The 20231-nt window shown below is 38.7% G+C and overlaps 1 protein-coding gene across 1 annotated transcript in view; it reads right to left on the reverse strand.

Moving 5' to 3' along the window:
• Positions 1 to 3643: 3643 nt before the first annotated feature.
• Positions 3644 to 20231, reverse strand: part of LOC117403056 (RAC-gamma serine/threonine-protein kinase) — a 173051-nt gene continuing 156463 nt past the window's right edge. Inside the window, exons 10-14 of the mRNA XM_034004929.3 lie at positions 17096 to 17224; positions 12115 to 12329; positions 11592 to 11679; positions 11314 to 11416; positions 3644 to 11048 (exon numbers count right to left, since the gene is read on the reverse strand). Of these exons, the coding sequence (XP_033860820.1) occupies positions 10963 to 11048; positions 11314 to 11416; positions 11592 to 11679; positions 12115 to 12329; positions 17096 to 17224 (621 nt within the window). The 3' untranslated portion in view covers positions 3644 to 10962. The remainder of the gene's footprint in view (positions 11049 to 11313; positions 11417 to 11591; positions 11680 to 12114; positions 12330 to 17095; positions 17225 to 20231) is intronic.

Genomic DNA, 20231 nt, shown 5'->3' on the forward strand with positions numbered 1-20231 from the left:
TCAACTCACTGAAATGTGTAGAGTATAACTTTAAATAACTTTTTAACAAATGTATTTGCATCTAATTTGAAGTTTAAGCAGTCCTATGTTTAATTGTACATTTGATTTGGCAGCATAGATATCTTGTCAAGCTACATGTGAATGAGATTTAAAATGATAAAAAGGCATGACAATACCATGTACCTCAACAATATTTGCAAAAGTATCTTGTAGGAAATGGTGGTTTAATTGCATGAAAGGACATGGGGCCAGATATTCAAACACCTTGCGTGTGTCACAAGAGAAGTTGTAGAGATTTTTTTCCACAAGTCCTTTTTGCAAAAAAAGTTGCTCTTTTGAGTGAGATTCAAAATAGATTCTGCGTTGGGGAAAAAAAAGTTTATTTGAAAGTGTATTGTATGTACTAGTGTTAGATTTTATAATCACATATTCTACATAATGCAAAGCAGTAGTATGTGCAGAAAAATAAATTAAAGGCAAATGCGGGACATATATATATATTGTAAAGGCGGGTCCTAAGGCGGGCTGGTGAGATGGGTGGGGCCGGCACACTGACTGCTTGTTAACAACCTGGAAAAGCGCCCCCTGCGGGTCGGGGGAGTGATCAGGAGAACTCAACCTGTACTTTTTCATCCAGCGAGGTTACCCACGGTCAGGCTGGGGCCCCGCTCCCTTTCATCTAGAGTGTTCTGATCCCCAGGCTGAGGCACCTAGGCTGGGGGATTTCCATACAGCTGTCATTCTGGAACCTTCCAGCAGGGTGAGGTGTCCGTTCTGGATTGGCTGGAACGGGCACCGCTGAGAGCTGGATCCTGGGGTCAGACTGAGAGAAGGAGAACAGAGCGAAGGGAGAAAGAGCTGAAGAGAAGAGAAAGCTGACTTGTAGAAGTGTGAGCTGTGTGTGTGTGTGTATATATATATATATATATATATATATATATATATATATATATATATATATATATATATATATATATATATGAGATATATATAGGCACATAACCCGTAGGCCAAAGCGGGCAGTGCCGCCCCCTCTTTGGTCAGGGGTGGGCACCTATATATTTTGCCTGTCCACTTTTTTTGCTCTGTGTATATGCACCATTATTCCATGTTTTGATATGGTTTGGCATTTAAACTGTTTAAAATGAAATAAAAAGTGGAAAGGCATTCAGATGACTCCAGAAGGCCGACATTGATTTAAAAAAAAAATTTAAAAAAAAGATACACGTACCCTACACAAACATTGGTTTGATCCATGGTCCGCGCTGCAGTAATATCTAGCTATAACATTATCAACGCTGTGAATGCAACAGAACCTGCAGTTTGTGGAGATTGCAATAAATAAATAAGTAAATACATACGTGCATACATAAATAAATAAACACATACAGTGCCTATAGAAAGTCTACACCCCTTTCCAAATTGTCACCTTTTGTTACAGCCTGGAATTAAAATGCATTAAAATAGTTTTATTTTTCATTTACCTACATATCCTACCCCACAACTTCCAAGTGAAAAAAATATTCTAGAAATCTGTAGAAAATTAAATTAAAAATAAAAACTGAAATAGCTTAGTTGGATAAGTGTCCACCACCCCTTGTAATAGCAATCCAAAATTAGCGCAGGTGTAACCTATCGCCTTCAAAATCACACACCAAGTTAAGTGGCCTCCACCTGTGTTAAATTGTAGTGATTCACATGATTTCAGGATAAATTCAGCAGTTCCTGTAGGTTCCCTCTGCTGGGTAGTGCATTTCAAAGCAAAGACTCAACCATGAGCACCAAGGCACTTTCAAAAGAACTCTGGGACAAAGCTGTTGAAAGGCACAGATCAGGGGATGGGTATAAAAAAATATCAAAGGCCTTGAATATCCCTTGGAGCACGGTCAAGATGATTATTAAGAAGTGGAAGGTGTATGGCACCACCAAGACCCTGCCTAGATCAGGTCATCCCTTCAAACTGGATGACCGAGCAAGAAGGAGACTGATCAGAGAGGCTACCAAGAGGCCAATGGCAACTTTGCAAGAGCTCCAGGCTTTTATGGCCAAGACTGGTCAAAGTGTGCATGTGACAACAATATCCCAAGCACTCCACAAATCTGGCCTGTATGGTAGGGTGGCAAGATGGAAGCCTTTACTCAAGTGGAAAAAAATCCTCATTTAAATACATGAAACTCTGAGGCACTGACACAACAAAATGTGAAAACAGTTCAAGGGGGTGTAGACTTTCTATAGGCACTGTAAATAAATACATTTCTGTTTAGGCTAGATAGTTGTTCGCTTGGTTTGTTTTTATTCTCTATTAATTACATTCTATTCATTAAAAAAGGAAAGAGAGAACCAGACCGTTATTATTGTTTTTATATTTTTTTGAATAGGGGAAGTTAGCAGGCAATGTTCCTGCGTGGGGGGTAGGGGTACAGGTAGGCATGAATGCGTTTAAGTTCAACACTAACCCTAACTAAAATGTTGTTCCTGTTATTAAGCAGTAGTGTAATCGGAAGCAGTGATATTTAAAAATAACAGAAGACAGTTTTCACTTCAGTGACAATATTTGTTTTCATTAAAAACTTGTTTATTGAAATTAATGTTCAGCTTTCATATTGAAGCTTGTTGTGTACTACTCATTCAGTCAAACCAAGTAGTGTAGGAATTTGCTTGTATCGTTCAAGACGTTTTTCAAATCAAGTAAGCTTATTTTAAAAAACGACAATAGAGTTGCAGTCCTTCTTTCGCAGCCAGTGTCATCTTTATGGCACGTAAATGGTAAAGTAATTAAATGTCCCTGGCAGTGGACTGTCTCTGTTTAGCGCACGCAAGAACTTGCAGAATGGATAAATCTGAATTGAGAATTGTAAGAAAATGCATTTGAGAGCAAAACCTTTAATGACATTTTTAAGTATCATAGCTGAAGAGGCGCTGGGGCTACGCCTCGTCAAGCCCAAATAATGGGTCTTAATTTTGCAAAAAGTTGCGATGGTTACATACCTTGAGAGAGTTGCGGTTGATTTCCTGTGTTAATTCATGTTAATTTATTAATTTCCGCAGCGCTGTGATAATTGCAGTTTCTCTGCAACTCATTTAGATTTCACTCACTTGTGATTTTACGCAAAACATTCGAGTTGTGAGAAAGATGAGAAAATTCGCAAGATCTTTGAATATTTGCCCCATAGTCTTTATCATAGTTTAAAAAGACAAATCCAAATCATGATTTTTTACTTAGATACAAATACATCTTCCTTTAAACAAAATGCAGTGACAAATATATCATGTTATCTGTAATAAAATTGTCATGCAGCAATCATACTCTTTTCAAGTACTGCACAATAAAAACAAGATGCATTTTTTAAAAACAAAGGGGGTTACCCTTAAATTGTGCTCCCTGTTATAAGTAGGTAATACACTGTTATTAATTATGTTAACCATTAACGATTATGATTAGAGATCATCGGAGACAATAACAATAAACGTTTGCCTTTTTTTGCTTTGACATTTCTTAAAAATGTTAACTACTTACTATATAATGGAATCCTACACTAAAGTGTTACCTAAATGAAGAAGTTATTACAGAAATGCATTAAAAAGGGCTTTACTATGCCATTGGAGTAGAGGGGAGTAAGAAGTAATCACACCACACAGCGCATTAGCAGATTGACATAGTGCTTTATTTAAGCAGTCTGTAAGAAGGAAAATAATGTGCATCCCCATCATATACATTTACGTGTAAAAATACTAAGGATGTACAGTGTACAAAAACAGTTTCTTGCAGATTATTTTCATATCCTTGTGGGACATATACTTTAGGAAATAAAGTTATATATATATATATATATATATATATATATATATATATATATATATATATCTGACAGTAATACAGTTTTCCTTCAGTTTTTAGTCCCTCCTGCTTAAAATCCTTAACCCTATGACATGGATCTAATGACAGAGCTAGCAAGGTCAAAAAAAATTCACAAACTCTAAAGCTACATGGATGTAAAATTAATGAAAAAGTTTGTCTTTTTTCTTTAAATAAATACTTTACAATTCATGCTCGTTCATAATACACTACCAGGAGCACGATAACAAGAACAAATCTGTTGTAGACAGTACAAACAGTAGCAGCAAAGTGTGTACATTGAGGTGTAAAATATATATTATATATAGACCCTGCAGTTAGTAAGGAAAGACCCCCACATTGTCACTTGACCAAGTTATGAAAAGTGCATGGCCCCTTTCCCTTCTCCCCCCATCTGGAATGGTAAGTGGCAAACAAGGTGGGAAATAGTCAGACAGAAGAAGAATGGATTCTTTTAGCAGAAAGGAATCATTTTTGTGTTTTATTTTATCGTTCTCCAAAATTCATTTTGTGGAAAAAAAAAGCAAATGCTGTACGGTAATAATTTTTTTTTTTTTTTTTTTTTTTTTACACAATATTAAACAAAACAATAGGAATGTCCTACCACTCCATCGCCCCACCCACTACTTCCCAAAGATGGCTTCAGTACAAGAGAGCACAGTCAATCATGCAAGGCTGCTACAAGCTGGATCCACTTTTAAAAAGCTGATATTATCATCAGCCCCAATGTCCTAGAATTAGGTTTTCTTTTTGAAGTGTTCAGCATTATGTGCCATTTCAAAGACAGTTTACTGTGTACAGTGTTTTCAGGTAGTTTAATCTCTATATTAATCGTTCGACTTGTGAGAGCACTGGCAAATCAATGCACTTGTGAAATGTGTTCTGGAAGACAATGGGCTAAATTCAGTAAAACCTAAGCTGCCAGCTAACAAACGCTTATCTCAAACTTATACAGTAGGTGCAATGTTGGGTTAAAAAAGGAATCTGTTGATACAAGTGGAAAGCCTGCCAGATTTTTCTGTATTCAAAATGGAAATGTGCATTTTAGCCTCAGTCAGCAAGGAAGCCTAGTTATGCCATTTATAAGCACCAGGTTATTTATACATTACAGCTAAACCTTGATAACATCATATACTGGCTGAGATCAGAAACTCTCCACGTTTTCTTTTTCCATAAATACACACTGGAAAAGATCACAAGTTGGGTAACCTCAGCCTAAGTGCTATCATAATGTATGTTATCAGGTTTGCACTGGCATATAATGCTACTGTGCAATACAGAATCTTAACAATACCACTACAATGGACCACAAAAAACACAATTATTATTGTTCTGTTCCAAATTTCCAGAACACAGCTGAAAAAAAAGTCAATTAAACCAGCCCTATAAATAATACTGATTTATAGTAATACTTTCAACTTATTAAAGGGCCTTATTCACAGTCCTAATAAATAAATAAAAACACACACAATATAGTTTTTTTTTGTTTTTGTTTTTTTTAAATAGTCCTTGCAATCTATTGTGGGTCAACAAACACCATCATACGAGCTGGCACTCTTTCCTGTCTTTACTTATCCCAGGCTTTGTGTCCTGTCACAGCCAGCTGCACACAGGAACTGTAATTTATCAACCTTCCTAGACATTTTATACTGTTGTGCTCCTACTAGAGACAGATCTAAAACGGTCTCTTATAATCCATTACCCACCATTTGTTTTAGTAGGCTGGAGATTGTTCAGACAACTTTGATTTCAGAGTCCCAAAACATTAGGCAGGTGTATGGGGAAAGGGATTATAATTTACAAAAAATAAATAAAATATGGAGCCACTATTGGCTTGTGCTTTCTTTTCCCCTTGGTGCATTCTCTCAACCTAACATTTTGCATTGAAAGAAGCATTGGTTATCCCTTTATATCCCTTATCCCCATGGATCTGCATGCTCCGGCTTCTCTGTAGCACCTTCAACTGAACAAGCCTGAAAGTTCAAATCTCAGCAGGCCTGTTGAAATCAAGGACTAGTTAAATGCCCACAACAGGGGTGGATAAATAGGTCATACTAACTACAGGGAACAATAACCTCTGTGATCAGGATAGCAGAGAAGTTAGTTCAGAACATATACAGTAACCACACACACAGTCAGCATTGTGTGGCTTATATGGAAAGTTTAAAATCACCTTGGTCCAGTGGTTAAATGTGATATGCTGTAGCTCTGTCTGCATAGCCTTGCCAAAATTATTATTTTTATCAACTTACTCAACCATCTTCCCTTTGTCAGCTTACTTCCAATATTGTTATATTGTTATATGGCAACCCATGGTGACAGGTTATAACAATCTATATGATCCCACAACACCTACTTGGAAAGACTGATTTTGACTTATCTGTTATATTGCCTAACTCCAAAAAGTCAGCATTACTACAAGGGTAGCCTCTTTTGTAAACAACAACCTATCCTTATTGCATTTTTTAAAAAGTACCACTGTGTTGTTTTTTAAAAGCTGCTATGGGGATAGCAGTGCCATAAATAATAAAAAAAAGCAATCCTAGTGTAAGCCCAACATAAACTGAGCATCTAAATCCATAAACTAAGCTTTAATTAAAATAATGAATCTTGGTGTCCAACAGAACATGGGAAGTAATTTTAAACTACAAACCGGTTATACAAAAAGCAGTATTCAAAAATGTTTCCACAATAAAGGTTTGTTCTCAACCATCAGGTAATACGTTGTTCTATTTGACTTACAGTAGTTTCTTAAACTTTTACCTGAAAGAATGCTGCAACATGCATAAATCATACCCTCTTTGAACTAGCAAAAGCTGCAACCCAAATTAACAGAAATATGCACTATTATTGGCTAATTTGTTCCCTCCATAAGCTACATAGTACATAACAGTAGGCTGCATCTGGAGGCTGTGTGGTCCAGTGGTTAAAGAAAAGGGCTTGTAACCAGGAGGTCCCCGGTTCAAATCCCACCTCAGCCACTGACTCATTGTGTGACCCTGAGCAAGTCACTTAACCTCCTTGTGCTCTGTCTTTTGGGTGAGATGTAGTTGCAAGTGACTCTGCAGCTGATGCATAGTTCACACACCCTAGTCTCTGTAAGTCGCCTTGGATAAAGGCGTCTGCTAAATAAACAAATAATAATCTACAAGTAAATTTAAAATAAATCTTAACCTTGGAAAATGAGCTACTTCTGTTGCCAAAAAACACCAAAATTCTTGGCACACCTAAAGGAAAGAATTTTGTTTCCCACGCTGTTCTTCCAAAGTGACACAATATGTTGACGCCGATCACAAAATCCTGGTGTTTATGTTGCCAAAACTAAATGCTACAACGGTGGATCACCATGTCATTGCTTCAATAGGAGTATCAAAAAACACCCTAGAAGCAGGGACCTATCATTTATGAAAATATTTTCTTCACTCATCAACCATACTTTTCCCATACAATAAAACTTCAGTCCATGTTCACTGATATCTAAAATATTCTCAAAGCAGGTTAAGACTGCAGGAATTATCTGCTTCTCCATATCAGCTATTTACTTTGGAGGTGCCAATTAAAAATCTATCAATGACTGTTTAAAACTGGTAACACAGCCGTAGCCCTGTTTCTTTCAGAAACTGCTTAGCTTTTAGTATCCCATCATGTAAATCTAGGTTAATCAATTAAAGTGGGATATCCCTGTTTACCTGTTTAAAATGGTATCCCGCGTACTACATATTAAGCTAAAAGCAAAATATATACTTGGCTTCAATTCTTTTGCTATCAAAGTGTGTACACCACTTTTAAATTTAGGTAGGTTGAAGCTTTATCAGCCCATGTTGAAAATACCAGCTCTGTATGTTTTCCCTATAAAATGTGTATTTTCTGAAGATGAAGACAGCATTTATGGGACCGTACTGATGTATTTAGCAGCAAGACCATGACTATTTGACTCCCAGACTGAAGCTTGTGGTCTTACAGTTAAAACTACCATTGGGTAGTAAACAAACTGGCTTGTCAAAACTTGCATTCTGATACATCAGAATTCACAGAAGGCCAAAATATGGAATGGTGCACAATTAATTAAAATAGAACATCATTGTGGCAAACAGAAGCTTTAATACAAGTTCCTAGTTTTGTTTAGTTTTTTTAAATGTTTGTTTTTCTTGCTTCTGAAAACCGGTTTCGATCCAATTAGTGAATTTACATTTTTAGGGTTTTCAGAACAATTTGCTGTACAACAAATCAGCAGTTAACACAGAGAGAAAACAATCAATGTCTTCACATGATGCCTCTAAAACTAAAACAGTACCGTGTATTGCAAGTTCATACAGATATATTTAAATAAATAGTACTAGCATCATGTTAAAATGATTTCCCCTTAACCTCATGAGATGTCCCTTGCCTGCCCAGCTGCTGATGCCATACAATGTGATTAACAAGGACTTGGGCCTGCCAATCCCAAAAAAACTAAATCAATGAAAGTGCCACATTTGGGATGAATAATGGTAAACTGTAAAATGCTCTCCTGCAAGTACATGGTTAAATCTTTGACAATGTACAGCATGGAAATGAAGATTTACTTTCCCTAGCATTGACTCCCAACCCTCCGAAATCTTCAACTTGCCAATGATGATATTGGGCTACATTTAGTAAGCTTTGTTTCCAGTGCAAAGTTCAATCCTTTTTTCAAAGTCGAATAAAAAAGGGATTGTTTCAAAAATAGAAATGCAAAAGACAATGTTTTTTAGAGGCTAAATGAGTGGTTTACTAGTTTGGGGAAATGAACTTAGAAAAAAAGTGGGGCAAATAAAGTCTAGCTCTTTTTTTCTCTTACCCTAATTGTTTAATGAACTTGTTCATAGGTGTGTATATGAAAAATCAAACAGGTTATAAAGGTTTTCTACGTGTCATTTCAAAAAACAATTCAAAGAAAGACGCTACAACATAACTTACTAATGTGTTTTAAGGGAAATACAGGACATATGTAATAGATATAAGAAACCTGTAATGTACAGTATGTAAACTAAAGACTTTGAAATTACTGCTGAACCTAAATTTCTTTCCACCCATTTCTACCCCTTCTATTTTTCAATGAATTCACCATGTTTCAGTATATATTTGCCCTTTTGTTATAACTAATGCAATGGCGAAAAAAAACACCTGAAATGCTGTACAGTATCTTGGAGGTAATGGTCTTGCTCGCACTTTGACATCTTGCCTTCTTCTGGCGGTCTGAGGCAGGAGGAGGCAATGACTTTGAGCTGGGGTTTGAACTAAAATGTCCTTTGCTTGTGCTAAAACCACCTGCCTATGCCTCTACTGGCTATAGGTAGTAGCCTTGGTGACTTCTAGATCACCCCAGCTGTCTTACCCAAATATAATATATAGACAACTTTTTTTTTTTTTTTGGTCATTTTAGTAGCGAGTGTCTCAGCTCTGAAAGCAAGTGGTTATTCTGCAGGGTTTGAAGGGCCTGAAATGCAAGCCCCTATGGAATAACCATAATTGGATAAACAGTAACTATGCTTGACATTTCTTCTACTTCCAACAACCCCAATGCCTAGCTGGTACTGCACCTGATAAAACATTTTCATTGGGATGCTAAGCCTTCAAAAGGACCTATACATCTACCTCTGCCCCACATAAAATAGAAAAGCCAAATCCGACTAATCCTGCAGCAGAGAAAGCGCTGCAGTTGAGAGCTTTAAATTAGGAATGGTGGGTACTAAACAGTCTTAATAACCAGCCTTATCAGTGTCATGCTACAGTATTTACATATAAACTTCAGATTGGCCAGCCCAGTTTTATAAACGTAACCAGGCCAACCAAAAGTGCTTTTTTCTTTTTTTGAAGGATTGCCAGCTTGTACAGCCCTTTTACTGTTTTAACAAATCAAGTGTTTTAACATTTCTGCCAAGTCTCAATTTTGAAAAACCTGCAGTAAAAAAACTAAAAATAGCAGAAGCCTGCCAAAACAACATATACAATATTTCTCAATATTAAAAATAAATACTACAACGGTAAAGAGAAGACTTTGAAGTAATCGGCCGTAGGGTTCCCCCTACATTTTGGTAATCAAAAAAAAAAAAACATTCTACATTCTTCAGCCACCAGAGGTGCCTTTTGACCCAGAACAAACAACTGGACGTTAATAATAAAAATAATAGTAATTATACATTTAAAAAACAAAATAAACTAAAAGCAAACACAATAAATCCTATTTCAAGACCCTTTTTATCTTTCGAAAATCTTTTTTAGTTTTTAACAGTGCCTTTCCCGATTCTTCCCACAGCTTACTATGGTTGTAAGTTTTTATACATCGTGTGATTGCACTTAGATTGAAGTGGAGCTGCCAGCTACTCTTGCTAACAGAATGGAGTATCACCAGTAGTTAGAATCCATATACTTTAAACTGACATAATTATAATTGTTTTTGTATGTTGCCATTTTTTGTCAGTCAGCTATTAAAACAATAACACACTATTGCTTCATCTAGCAATGATATGTCTAACAAAAAGCGCAGGATAAATTCATCACCAAAGGAAAAAATACTGTGCCTGCTACAGTCAGCCCAAAAGAATACAATAGTACAAATAAAAAAAAAAACTCCCATTGGCAGTGTATGTAATTTAAAACTCAGAATGGGTTCTCTTAGCCTTCAAAAGGATAAGTACCCCTCTTACTATTTCCAATTCAGGGCTTTTTTTCAAATTAGCTGTTGCTTTTTTTTTTTTTTTACAATCTGAAATGCAAATAAATGACAGTATATGTGCAAGACAGTGTTTTCATTCCCTAACAGGAATTTCAACGGCTTTCAGAAAAGAAAAAGAACCAAACAAAACATACAAAAATGCTCTTTGCAGTTGCCAATAATGTCCAGACAGTAGGAGGTATCATCATTTGAGGCCTCAGAGTGACACTGCTCCTCGTGTATCCACCCAGAAAAAAAAAAAAAACAAACAAAAAGCACGCCTGATGATTTTTCCTGTCAAAAAGAAAACCAAATTGAAAAACTCAAAACTCAAGTACTGAAGTAGTGACAGGATCCGGTGGTAATGCGGAGGACCAGTTTCCAGTGATAACCTTGAACGAAGGTGAAGCAGCACTGTTGCAGTGGACTCCTATTCCCTTCCACTGGCAGAGTAGGAAAACTGGGGGAAGTGCGGCCGACGCTCATTATCCATGCAGTCCATTCCGTCTTCATCGACTGAGGAGGGAAACCAGCATGCTAGGTTAGAGGGAATCCATGATGCTGTGTAATAGTGTTTAAGGTACCTGTTCTGAATTTAGCAGGATTTCTTATTTCAATATTTCCAGATTTCTAGAACTCCAACACAGTGTTTGTTCTTAGTGACATCATCTCATAACAGTATATGTGATTGATTTTAAAAGGAAATAGTTCAAAGCTACACAACTAATTACAATGTTTAACTTTACATGCAATAAAATCACCTATTAAAATGTTGACTTACATTTTTCCGGAGGAGTTATTGTAATCGTCTGTGCTGTAAATTCTTCATCAAAATACCTTGTGTCTGTCTCGGAGGACACCTGAGGCTTAAATGGAGGTATAAGCTACAAAAGATAAAAAGACAGAAGAGCTTACTACTAGAACCCAGGGCTTCACTGTGTTATCACTGCAACTTACTGGATCTTCACTTGTCTTCTGATATGCTTACCATGGATCATAATCCTTCTAAAACCTGCTTTTTAACCTTAAAAATACTGTAAGGTGAATTGGTGACCTTACCTTTTTATCATACACATCTTGCCAGTTTAGCCCAACAAAAAAACTGTGCCGCATGATCTCTTTTGCATCGTCTGGACCACCGCCAAGTCTTTAAGAAGGAAAAAAAAAACGTTTATATCGTTATCCACTGTAATTAGTATGCAAGAAAGTTTATTTTTGTGTCTAATTATCAAATAAAATATTTTGGGTCCATTGCTTGGTCTTGACAACCAAGAACTGGACTGAGATCACTAGAACAGTTTGCAGAGGGCACACAAACTACTTAATAGTGTACAGCTATTAACAGTTATTCAGTACATTATAAGTTAACTATTTAATAATACATATTTTATTCAAAGCATGGTCACTTACGCTGAATAAATCTCAATTTCTAAAACTAAAATGAAATCAAAGAAAAGCATTGAAAAAAAAAATGAGTTAAATGTACTCAAAATCCATTTCACAGGTTTTGAAAATGTGACCCAATAGAAGTTTTGCCTCCCTCCTCTTTATGAGCACACCACAGAAACACTAGTTTACTTACCTTTTATTTGGATCTTTTATGAGGAGCCCTGAAAGTAGGGATTTTGCATCAGAAGAAAGGGTTCTGGGGAATTTGATGTCCTCCATAAGAATAAGTTCGAAGAGCTTCTCGTGGTCCTGGTTGTAGAAAGGCAGTCGACCACACATCATTTCATACATGACAACGCCCAAGCCCCACCAGTCTACCGCACGTCCATAGTCATTATCTTCCAGCACCTGCAACAAGGGAGAAGCCATTCCAATAAAATTGAATAATTGAATAATTATATTCCTAATAAAATTAAATCAGTAATGTTCAAGCTTTAACCCAGACAACTAGCCATAATGTTTCAGTGGACTAACATTTAATTCCACCTTACATCAACAGTGAGGTAAACCTTGAAAAGAATTAGACAACTTATATTGTATCTATTGCATTCGTATAGTAAATCCATTCTCAGTGCCTACTCTCGGCTCTACATGGTGTAAAAAACAACATGACAAGATAGGCTCCGTGATATAATAAGAAATCTAAAAATAAAAATCTTCAGAACTGCAACTGGCAGAGATCTAAAAGTCACAAAAGTCCCTTTCAAGCCTATTAATTCACTCTGATCCCTATACTGATTTGTTGCAACTCACCCATGCTCAACAAATTGATCCTGGTAAAAACAATGCATCATTGCTCATGATTGGAGTAAAGGAACTTTACACTGCTGGGAACGCCAGTCTTCTTTTAGAGGGAAGTTTACAGCAATTTCATTCCCAATCTCCGTTGTTACTGCAGGCTGAAGACTACAGACTACATAACAAAGGGGTGTTTGAGTAAGCAGTGTACAATATGTCAAAACTGCACATCCTTTTTAATGTGCTAGATTGTGTCACAAAACATACCCAAATGAATGAATGGCAGCAAAGTTCCCAAACTGATGACAGTTACTGTATATTTTCACTGTTTTTTTTTTTATTTTATTCAACAGCAAGATTTTTGTATATTAATAATGCAGCATTTGTACAATTAGGATTGCTTGTTATTGCATGACAGAGAAAGCAAAAGCAGGCCTCTCATTATGAACTGATTGTTTAGATGTGACTGCATGGTTTATAAAAGGGATCTTCTTTTTCATCCGTCTGCCTTATAACAACATTCATTGGCTACATGCCAGTCAAACATATGTTCAAAGTTTTGCAAATAATCATGCTTCATTTCTGATGTATACTTCAAGTTGAAACATGATACAAATTACTCTACAATAAAAACAGCTTAATATTTTTTCTTTAAATAACTAAAATTACAGATGGGAGAGTACTATACCCCAGTATAAACTGTTAACATAGTAATGTGCTCAGGGGCTCCCGAGTGGCGCATCCAGTAAAGGCGCTCCTCGCAGGATGTGCCCTATAGCCTGGAGATCGCAGGTTCGAGTCCAGGCTATGTCACAGCTGACCGTGACCGAGAGTTCCTAGGGGGCGGCGCACAATTGGCTGAGCGCTGCCCGGGTAGGGAGGGCTTAGGTCGGCAGGGGAATCCACGGCTCACCGCGCATCAGCGACCCCTGTGGCCGATAGGGCGCCTGTGGCTCTGCAGCGGAGCCGCCAGATCTGTGTTGTCCTCCGGCACTATAGGTCTGGTGGCTTTGCTGTGGATCTGCAGTGCGAAAAATGACGGCTTGGAAGGAGCACGTTTCGGAGGACGCGTGTTCCAGCCTCCGTTTCCCGAGTCGGCGGGGGGGTTGCGAGCGGTGAGCCGGGGATACAGATACTAATTGGGCATGCTAAACTGGGGTGAAAACCGGGGTAAAATAATTGGCGACGACTAAATTTATAAAAAAAAAACAAAAAAAAAAAAACAAAAAAAAAAAAAATAGTAATGTGCTCTTACACAGAAGATGATAAAGTCCACAACCGTATGTTAAACAAACACAACTCTTTTTTAAAGATATCTTTACTGAAGCAAAAAAGAAGATACAATATTCAGAATTCTCATACAACAGAATCAAACAACTGGGGCAAAAACTGCTAAAAAAGAAAATGTACAAACCTCTCAACATTTCTCTACAGCATGAAAGTGTGATGTTTTCCACCGAAAGGGTAAACCCTTACTATACATATTTCCCTCTATCAATGAACAATTCTACACCTGCTACCACCTCTTGTTGTTTTGTTTATATCTTACCACCCAGTATTAAACCTGGATAAAAGCTGGACCTACAGGACACTAGATGTTGACACACCTCCAGTTACTAGTAAGAAGATGCTAAAGGTGATATTAGTCTTTCCATTGAGCTGCTGTCCCTGGCATAGGCAAGCATATGCAACTGCTGTGTCCTTGTCAACAAGGAAGGAGACTTATGGGGATACATGTGCTTTATTAATCATTTGTGTAAGGATTTTAACATATCCTGACAGAGAATACATATTAACCCTTTTTTATCCTGTATAAACCTACAGGAGCAGTTGGTATTACATTATGACCGATTCCATTAGTCTCAATTTAATAAAAGATACATCTATGAATAGTCATATCCTGGACATAGCATCCACTGCAACCATTGAGCCAGGTAGGTAACCATAAATAGGGAATGTATGTAGGTGTATGTCGGTGTGTGTGTGTATTTGTGTGCAGTGAACATTACACTTCAATACAAGACCTATTAAGTCAAGACTAATTACCCTGCCAACACAGGAATCAGCTGCATTCATCTTAATTTTAAAATAATGCTTTTGGACAAAAGGGTTGAAAAAAATGCAAATTACTACTACCAGTACAGACATTTCCCAGTTCTGAATTATTTATTTACAACAAAAGAAAAGGGTAGATGCCCTTCAGGGGATGAACAGTTCTCTCACTGCCAACCATGTAGCAGGCCTGCTGATCAGAAGAGTGGGCATTGGCAAGACTTTGCTGTGAAAAAGCCTGTGGCTACACCAGCCCCGACTCTGGCTGGAACAGTTATTCCCCTCTTGCAGAGAAAAGCAAAAAAAAAATTAGGGGGGGTAGGGGGTGGGGGGCAATATAAGTAAAAAAAAATAATATCCTGCCAAAAGTGACCGGGTTGCAAAAACAAAAACATCTTGTGACTGTAGTTGGCCTGCCATGCTGCTCACAGCTGGGGAACACAGAACAATACCGCCGTACTCTCATCTGCATTGTTTAAACCCTCTGGTTAAGAAACAGGAAAGATTAAAATCTTTCTGAATTTTACTTTCATAATCCTGACTGCTTTACATTTTTCTAATTTGGCAAGGAGGGAGTTCTGTTATTTATACACCAGTACGGTGGTGTAGTTTTCCTGGTTTCCCAGCCACCTTTTTCCAACCTCCCCCATCTGTCACCATCTGTCTCTATTTAGCATGTACTTTTTTGCGCAATCACATACTCTTGTGAAAAATAACCAACACTCAAATTATCTCCTGGCACATTTGAGGACTGAGCAAAATAAAAAGGCTCGCCAAATTGTGTTCAGTACTTTTTCAAGTGGAATCATTTTTTTTTCCCCTTCTGCTCTTACTCTGCATTTCAAAACTGAAACACTGCCTAATAGTTCCATCAGATGATTTTGGTAGAGAAGACAGAGCTGAAAAAAATTAAATAAAAAAAATAGAATGCTTTCAAACTCTGTTCATTCCAGAGCAACACTAGGAACTCTTTTGACAAGAGGAGCACATACTGTAGCAATTCTAAATTTCTTTCTTTAAAAGGCGTGGTTCATATGCTGTTATGACCATGAAAATATGTATACTTGCACGTCCTTTATATAAACTTTTTACACTACCAGAGGGCATCCAAATTTAAAGATGAATCTAAGATCAAAATCAGTTTTGAATTAAAGAATATATAGAATTTAGTAAAAAAAAAAAAAAAAAAAAAAAAAAATGAATTGGTGATTGAAGTCAAAAAGTACAAATGTAAGATATGGTCACTCACCTTAAGGAAGAGTCTGTGTTTTCTCAAGCAGTTCAAGATACATCTAAAATGTATCTACAGATGTGCAATGACCTACATACAGAGTACATTAATAATCTCTTGTAACAAAAGTATATGCAACATTTCATTAAAAAAAGCTGACTGGTTCCTAGGATATAGCCTTTATTAGCCTAACCAATCACAAGCTAGAACTGTGTACTGTAAACAGTTCTCTATCATTTATGGCTTATTGGGGCTCTATAACATACAGAGTCAGCCAACTTCGCTATACTCTGGATAGACTGAAGACCAGTTTGGCAACTTATGTAAGCAGGTCTGCCTTCACGCCACATGAACTCTGTTAACCAGGAGTGGGTACAGATAGGCAGGGGCTGTAGCCAGTTAGTCCCATCTGAAACCAATGCAACCAAAAAAAAAAACTAAACAAAGTACAAATGTGCATGAATAATACTAATACTAAACCAAAATGACAGCGAGATTAAATCCTGTGTGAACCGAACTTGGTGGGGACCCATAGGGAGTGCTGCAATGGACTTTCTACTTCTGCATTGGACAATTGTCACAAGTTGACTTCAGACCGCCTGATTGGTAAGTGGGTTACTGCGTTAAGGTAGAAATCGAATTGGACATGTCGAATTGGATTTAGAAAATCTCTACTGATGAGATAGAAAATAGAGAAGTTTTATTTAACAGGATGGCGATAGAAATAGTTTTTCAATCAGCACCATTATTTTCAGATAAGGAGTAAGTGCAACGAGACTCAAAAGATGTTGTTTTAATTAAAAAAAAAGCTAGGTCATGTGTTATTTAAACCTAAGCTGTACATGTTTGATTAATAGCAATTACACACAGATGCGACTGCCAATCAAGAATTGGTTGAGAAACTTAAAAACTTTTCTCCAAGATGGGAATTGGGCCCATAGCTCTTAATCCATGGCTCTAACCACTAAAACCAAACTGCCTCCCTTTAACATTTGACACATGTATTTCTCTTTCCTGTGTTTCCATTCTTCTTTTCATGTGGAGAATATTAAATGTTTCAATAAGTGCAGTCTAATGAACGCCAAGCCCATACCTCTGGAGCCAGATATTCCGGTGTGCCACAGAATGTCTTCATGGTAGCAGTATCAGTGATTCCTTCTTTGCAAAGTCCAAAGTCTGTGATTTTGATGTGGCCGTCTTTATCTAGCATTAAATTTTCCAGCTGCAATAAGAAAAAACAAACAAGTATTATAATAAACTTGACTTTTGTTATCCCTTCCTGTAGAACTCTGTTTTCAAAACAATAGAATTTTAAAATACTAAATTAATTCCAGCACTTGACAAGGAAACAGTGATATGACGCAGACTTTTGCTAAATTTCTTCTCGGATTCAGCCCCCATTTTTTATTTTTCAGTGAAATAGAAATGTAACCATTACCGAATGGGTATTAACCTCTTTACGATCCGAAACCTAAACAAATATATCAAAGGTGCTCACAGAGGTTCTGTGACGCAGTCATGCCCGCCCCCGAGGGCATAAAAGGACTGCACGCACAGATCTCCGTGCCATTCTTCCTTCAAACCTGCTGCAATCATGAACGCAGCAACCTTGAAAGTTAATGGTTACATTTCTATTTCAGGGAACCAGGATTATGATAATACCCTAACGTTCCCTTTCAAGTACAAAATGTAACCATTACGCTCCCGAGTGGCGCATCCAGTAAAGGCGCTCCACATGGAGGCAGGATGCGCTCTATAGTCTGGACATCGCGAGTTCGAGTCCAGGCTATTCCACAGCCGACAGTGGACGTGAGCTCCCAGGGGGCGGCGCACAATTGGCCAAGCGTCGCACCGGGGGGAGGGAGGGTTAGGTCGGCCAGGGTGTCCTCGGCTCACCGCGCACCAGCGACCCCTGTAGTCTGGCCGGACACCTGTGGTGCCTGTTAGCTGCCTGAGAGCTGCGATGTCCTCCGATGCTGTAGCTCTTGGGTGGCTGCATGGTGAGTCCGCAGTGTGGAAAAAAGTATTCGACTGACGGCACATGCTTTGGAGGACAGTGTGTGTTCGTCTTCACCCTCCCGAGTCAGCACAGGGGTGGTAGCGGTGAGCTGAGCTTAAAAAATAATTGGCCATTCTAAATTGGGAGAAAATAATAAAAATAATTGGCAATGACTAAATTTATATATATATATATATATATATAAAAAAAATGGAACCATTACCTAAATGTGTCAGCATACCCAAGCTGTCGCAAGGGCAAGATTGCTACATGCCCGGAATGCTACAAGGCTAAGCCGGGGCTGACTTGTGCGTTACCATTCGAAACCCCAGTAACAAGTAGCTAGGGCTAAAAAATTGAGGGAGAAATTCCCCTCCTATGCCTGTGTTACAAAGCCAGGGTTTTGAGGATCCACAACATTTAGTCTGTGGAACTTAGTAAAGGTATGGGAAGTAGCCCCACCGCTACAGATGCACCCTGGAATAAAGCTCACGAAGTTGCCATGCCCCTGGTGGAATGGGCAGTAAGCTTTTCTGGAGGGGGCAAGTTGGCCAGTTGACCATGTCTGCTATCCACTTGGACAGCCTTTGTTCAGACAGGGCTTGACCATGGGACTTCATCCTATAGTCGACAAAAAACTGTTCAAACTGCCTGTCAACATAATACGCTAGTGCCTGCACAGGACAGAGCGTATGGAGCTGCCGCTTTCTGTCAGACTGGAAAGGAGGGGGATGGAAAGCCTCCAATTCCACAGACTGGTTGACATAGAATGCCGAGATAGCTTTCGGCAAAAAAGCAGGATTGGTACGGAGCTTAAACTTTGTCCTGGCTTCTGCAGAAATTAAGCAGGCTTTCGCAATTGAGAATGCCTGCATCTCACTCACCCGCTTTGCAGAGGTGATTGAAAGTGATACATATTTCAGCTCAGCTGAATACATGGGCTCAAATGGAGGCTTCATGAGTGCTTCAAGCACCACGTTAAGCCTCCAATGAGGAACAACATCCTTCATAGGTGGCCAAAGCCGGCGAGCTCCATTTTAAAAATTGCCCCGCCAGGAAGTGAGCTCCTGGGGAGACCGAGACAAATTTGACATGGCAAGCTGAAATGGCTGCCAGATAGACCTTTAATGTGGAGGGGGATTGCCCCTCATCAAACAGGCCCTGCAAAAAAGCCTTTGGGGTGAAGCCTCCACTCTGAGGCGCTGGGAACTCCCCTTGAGAGGAGGTCCATTGCCCAGTTTATCACCACAGGCAGGTGTACTGCCCGCAGTGAGAGGAGGTTCTCGTGTACCCAGAGCAAAAGCTTGCGGGCTACGCGACGGAGACTGGGAGACCTGAGGCCATCCTGGTGGTTTATATAGGCCACTGCTGTTGTGTTGTTCATATGGACAAGCACATGTCTCCTTCAAACCTCCTGCAAAAAATGGTGCAAGGTCAGGTAAACTGCCTGTAGCTCCACAATATTGATGTGGAGACCCTGCCAGGTTGGATGCGTCCATGGTAACGAACTCCCCTCTGGTGACACTGCCCAGCACTACACCGAGGCGTACGTGGGCAGGCTGTTTCCACCAAGAACCTTTAGACAGTGATGAGACACTGTCAATAGGCGGTCGCAGTTCATTGAGGGCTGAAAAATAGTGCTGTTGAAACAGGGTCTGAGAAGCTGCTGCCATCAAGCGAAGAAGTTTGTGGAACGTCACTACCGTGAGCGCTCTGTTGAGCTGAAATAGCTCTAAACAGGCGGCCATTCTCTGCACTCTGCCGTCCGACAGAGTGGACAGCATGGACTCGGAGTCCAAGCACACTCCTAGATAGGAGGCTGTCTGAGAAAGCGTGAGCTGGCTGTTTGCATGATTCACCACAATACCCAACCGTTGAAGGTGGCCGATGACCAGTTCCATGTGGCGTCTGTCTGAGCTGGAGACTGGGCACCGGTTCTACAATTGCAAGAGTGCTAATTAACACATCATATAAACAGTAGTTAAGTACATTCAATAATTAGCCGTTTTTTTCTTTTTAAGTTTTTTTTTTTCGCTGTGTCGTGTGTGCTTGCTGAGCAGGGCTAACTTTTATAAGACTGTAGAGATGAGTAACTACTGTAACAGCATACATTTTTCATTTTTTCCCCTCTTTTTTTTAAACTTGTTTTTCCTCAGGAGATTGACTGGGGCAAATACCGCATGTGATGCCTAACTAGATATCAAATATTTATTAGCTAACTATGTATTTT

Source organism: Acipenser ruthenus, chromosome 5 (genome assembly GCF_902713425.1).
Source record: "Acipenser ruthenus chromosome 5, fAciRut3.2 maternal haplotype, whole genome shotgun sequence".
In the NCBI taxonomy this organism is placed as follows: Eukaryota; Metazoa; Chordata; class Actinopteri; order Acipenseriformes; family Acipenseridae; genus Acipenser; species Acipenser ruthenus.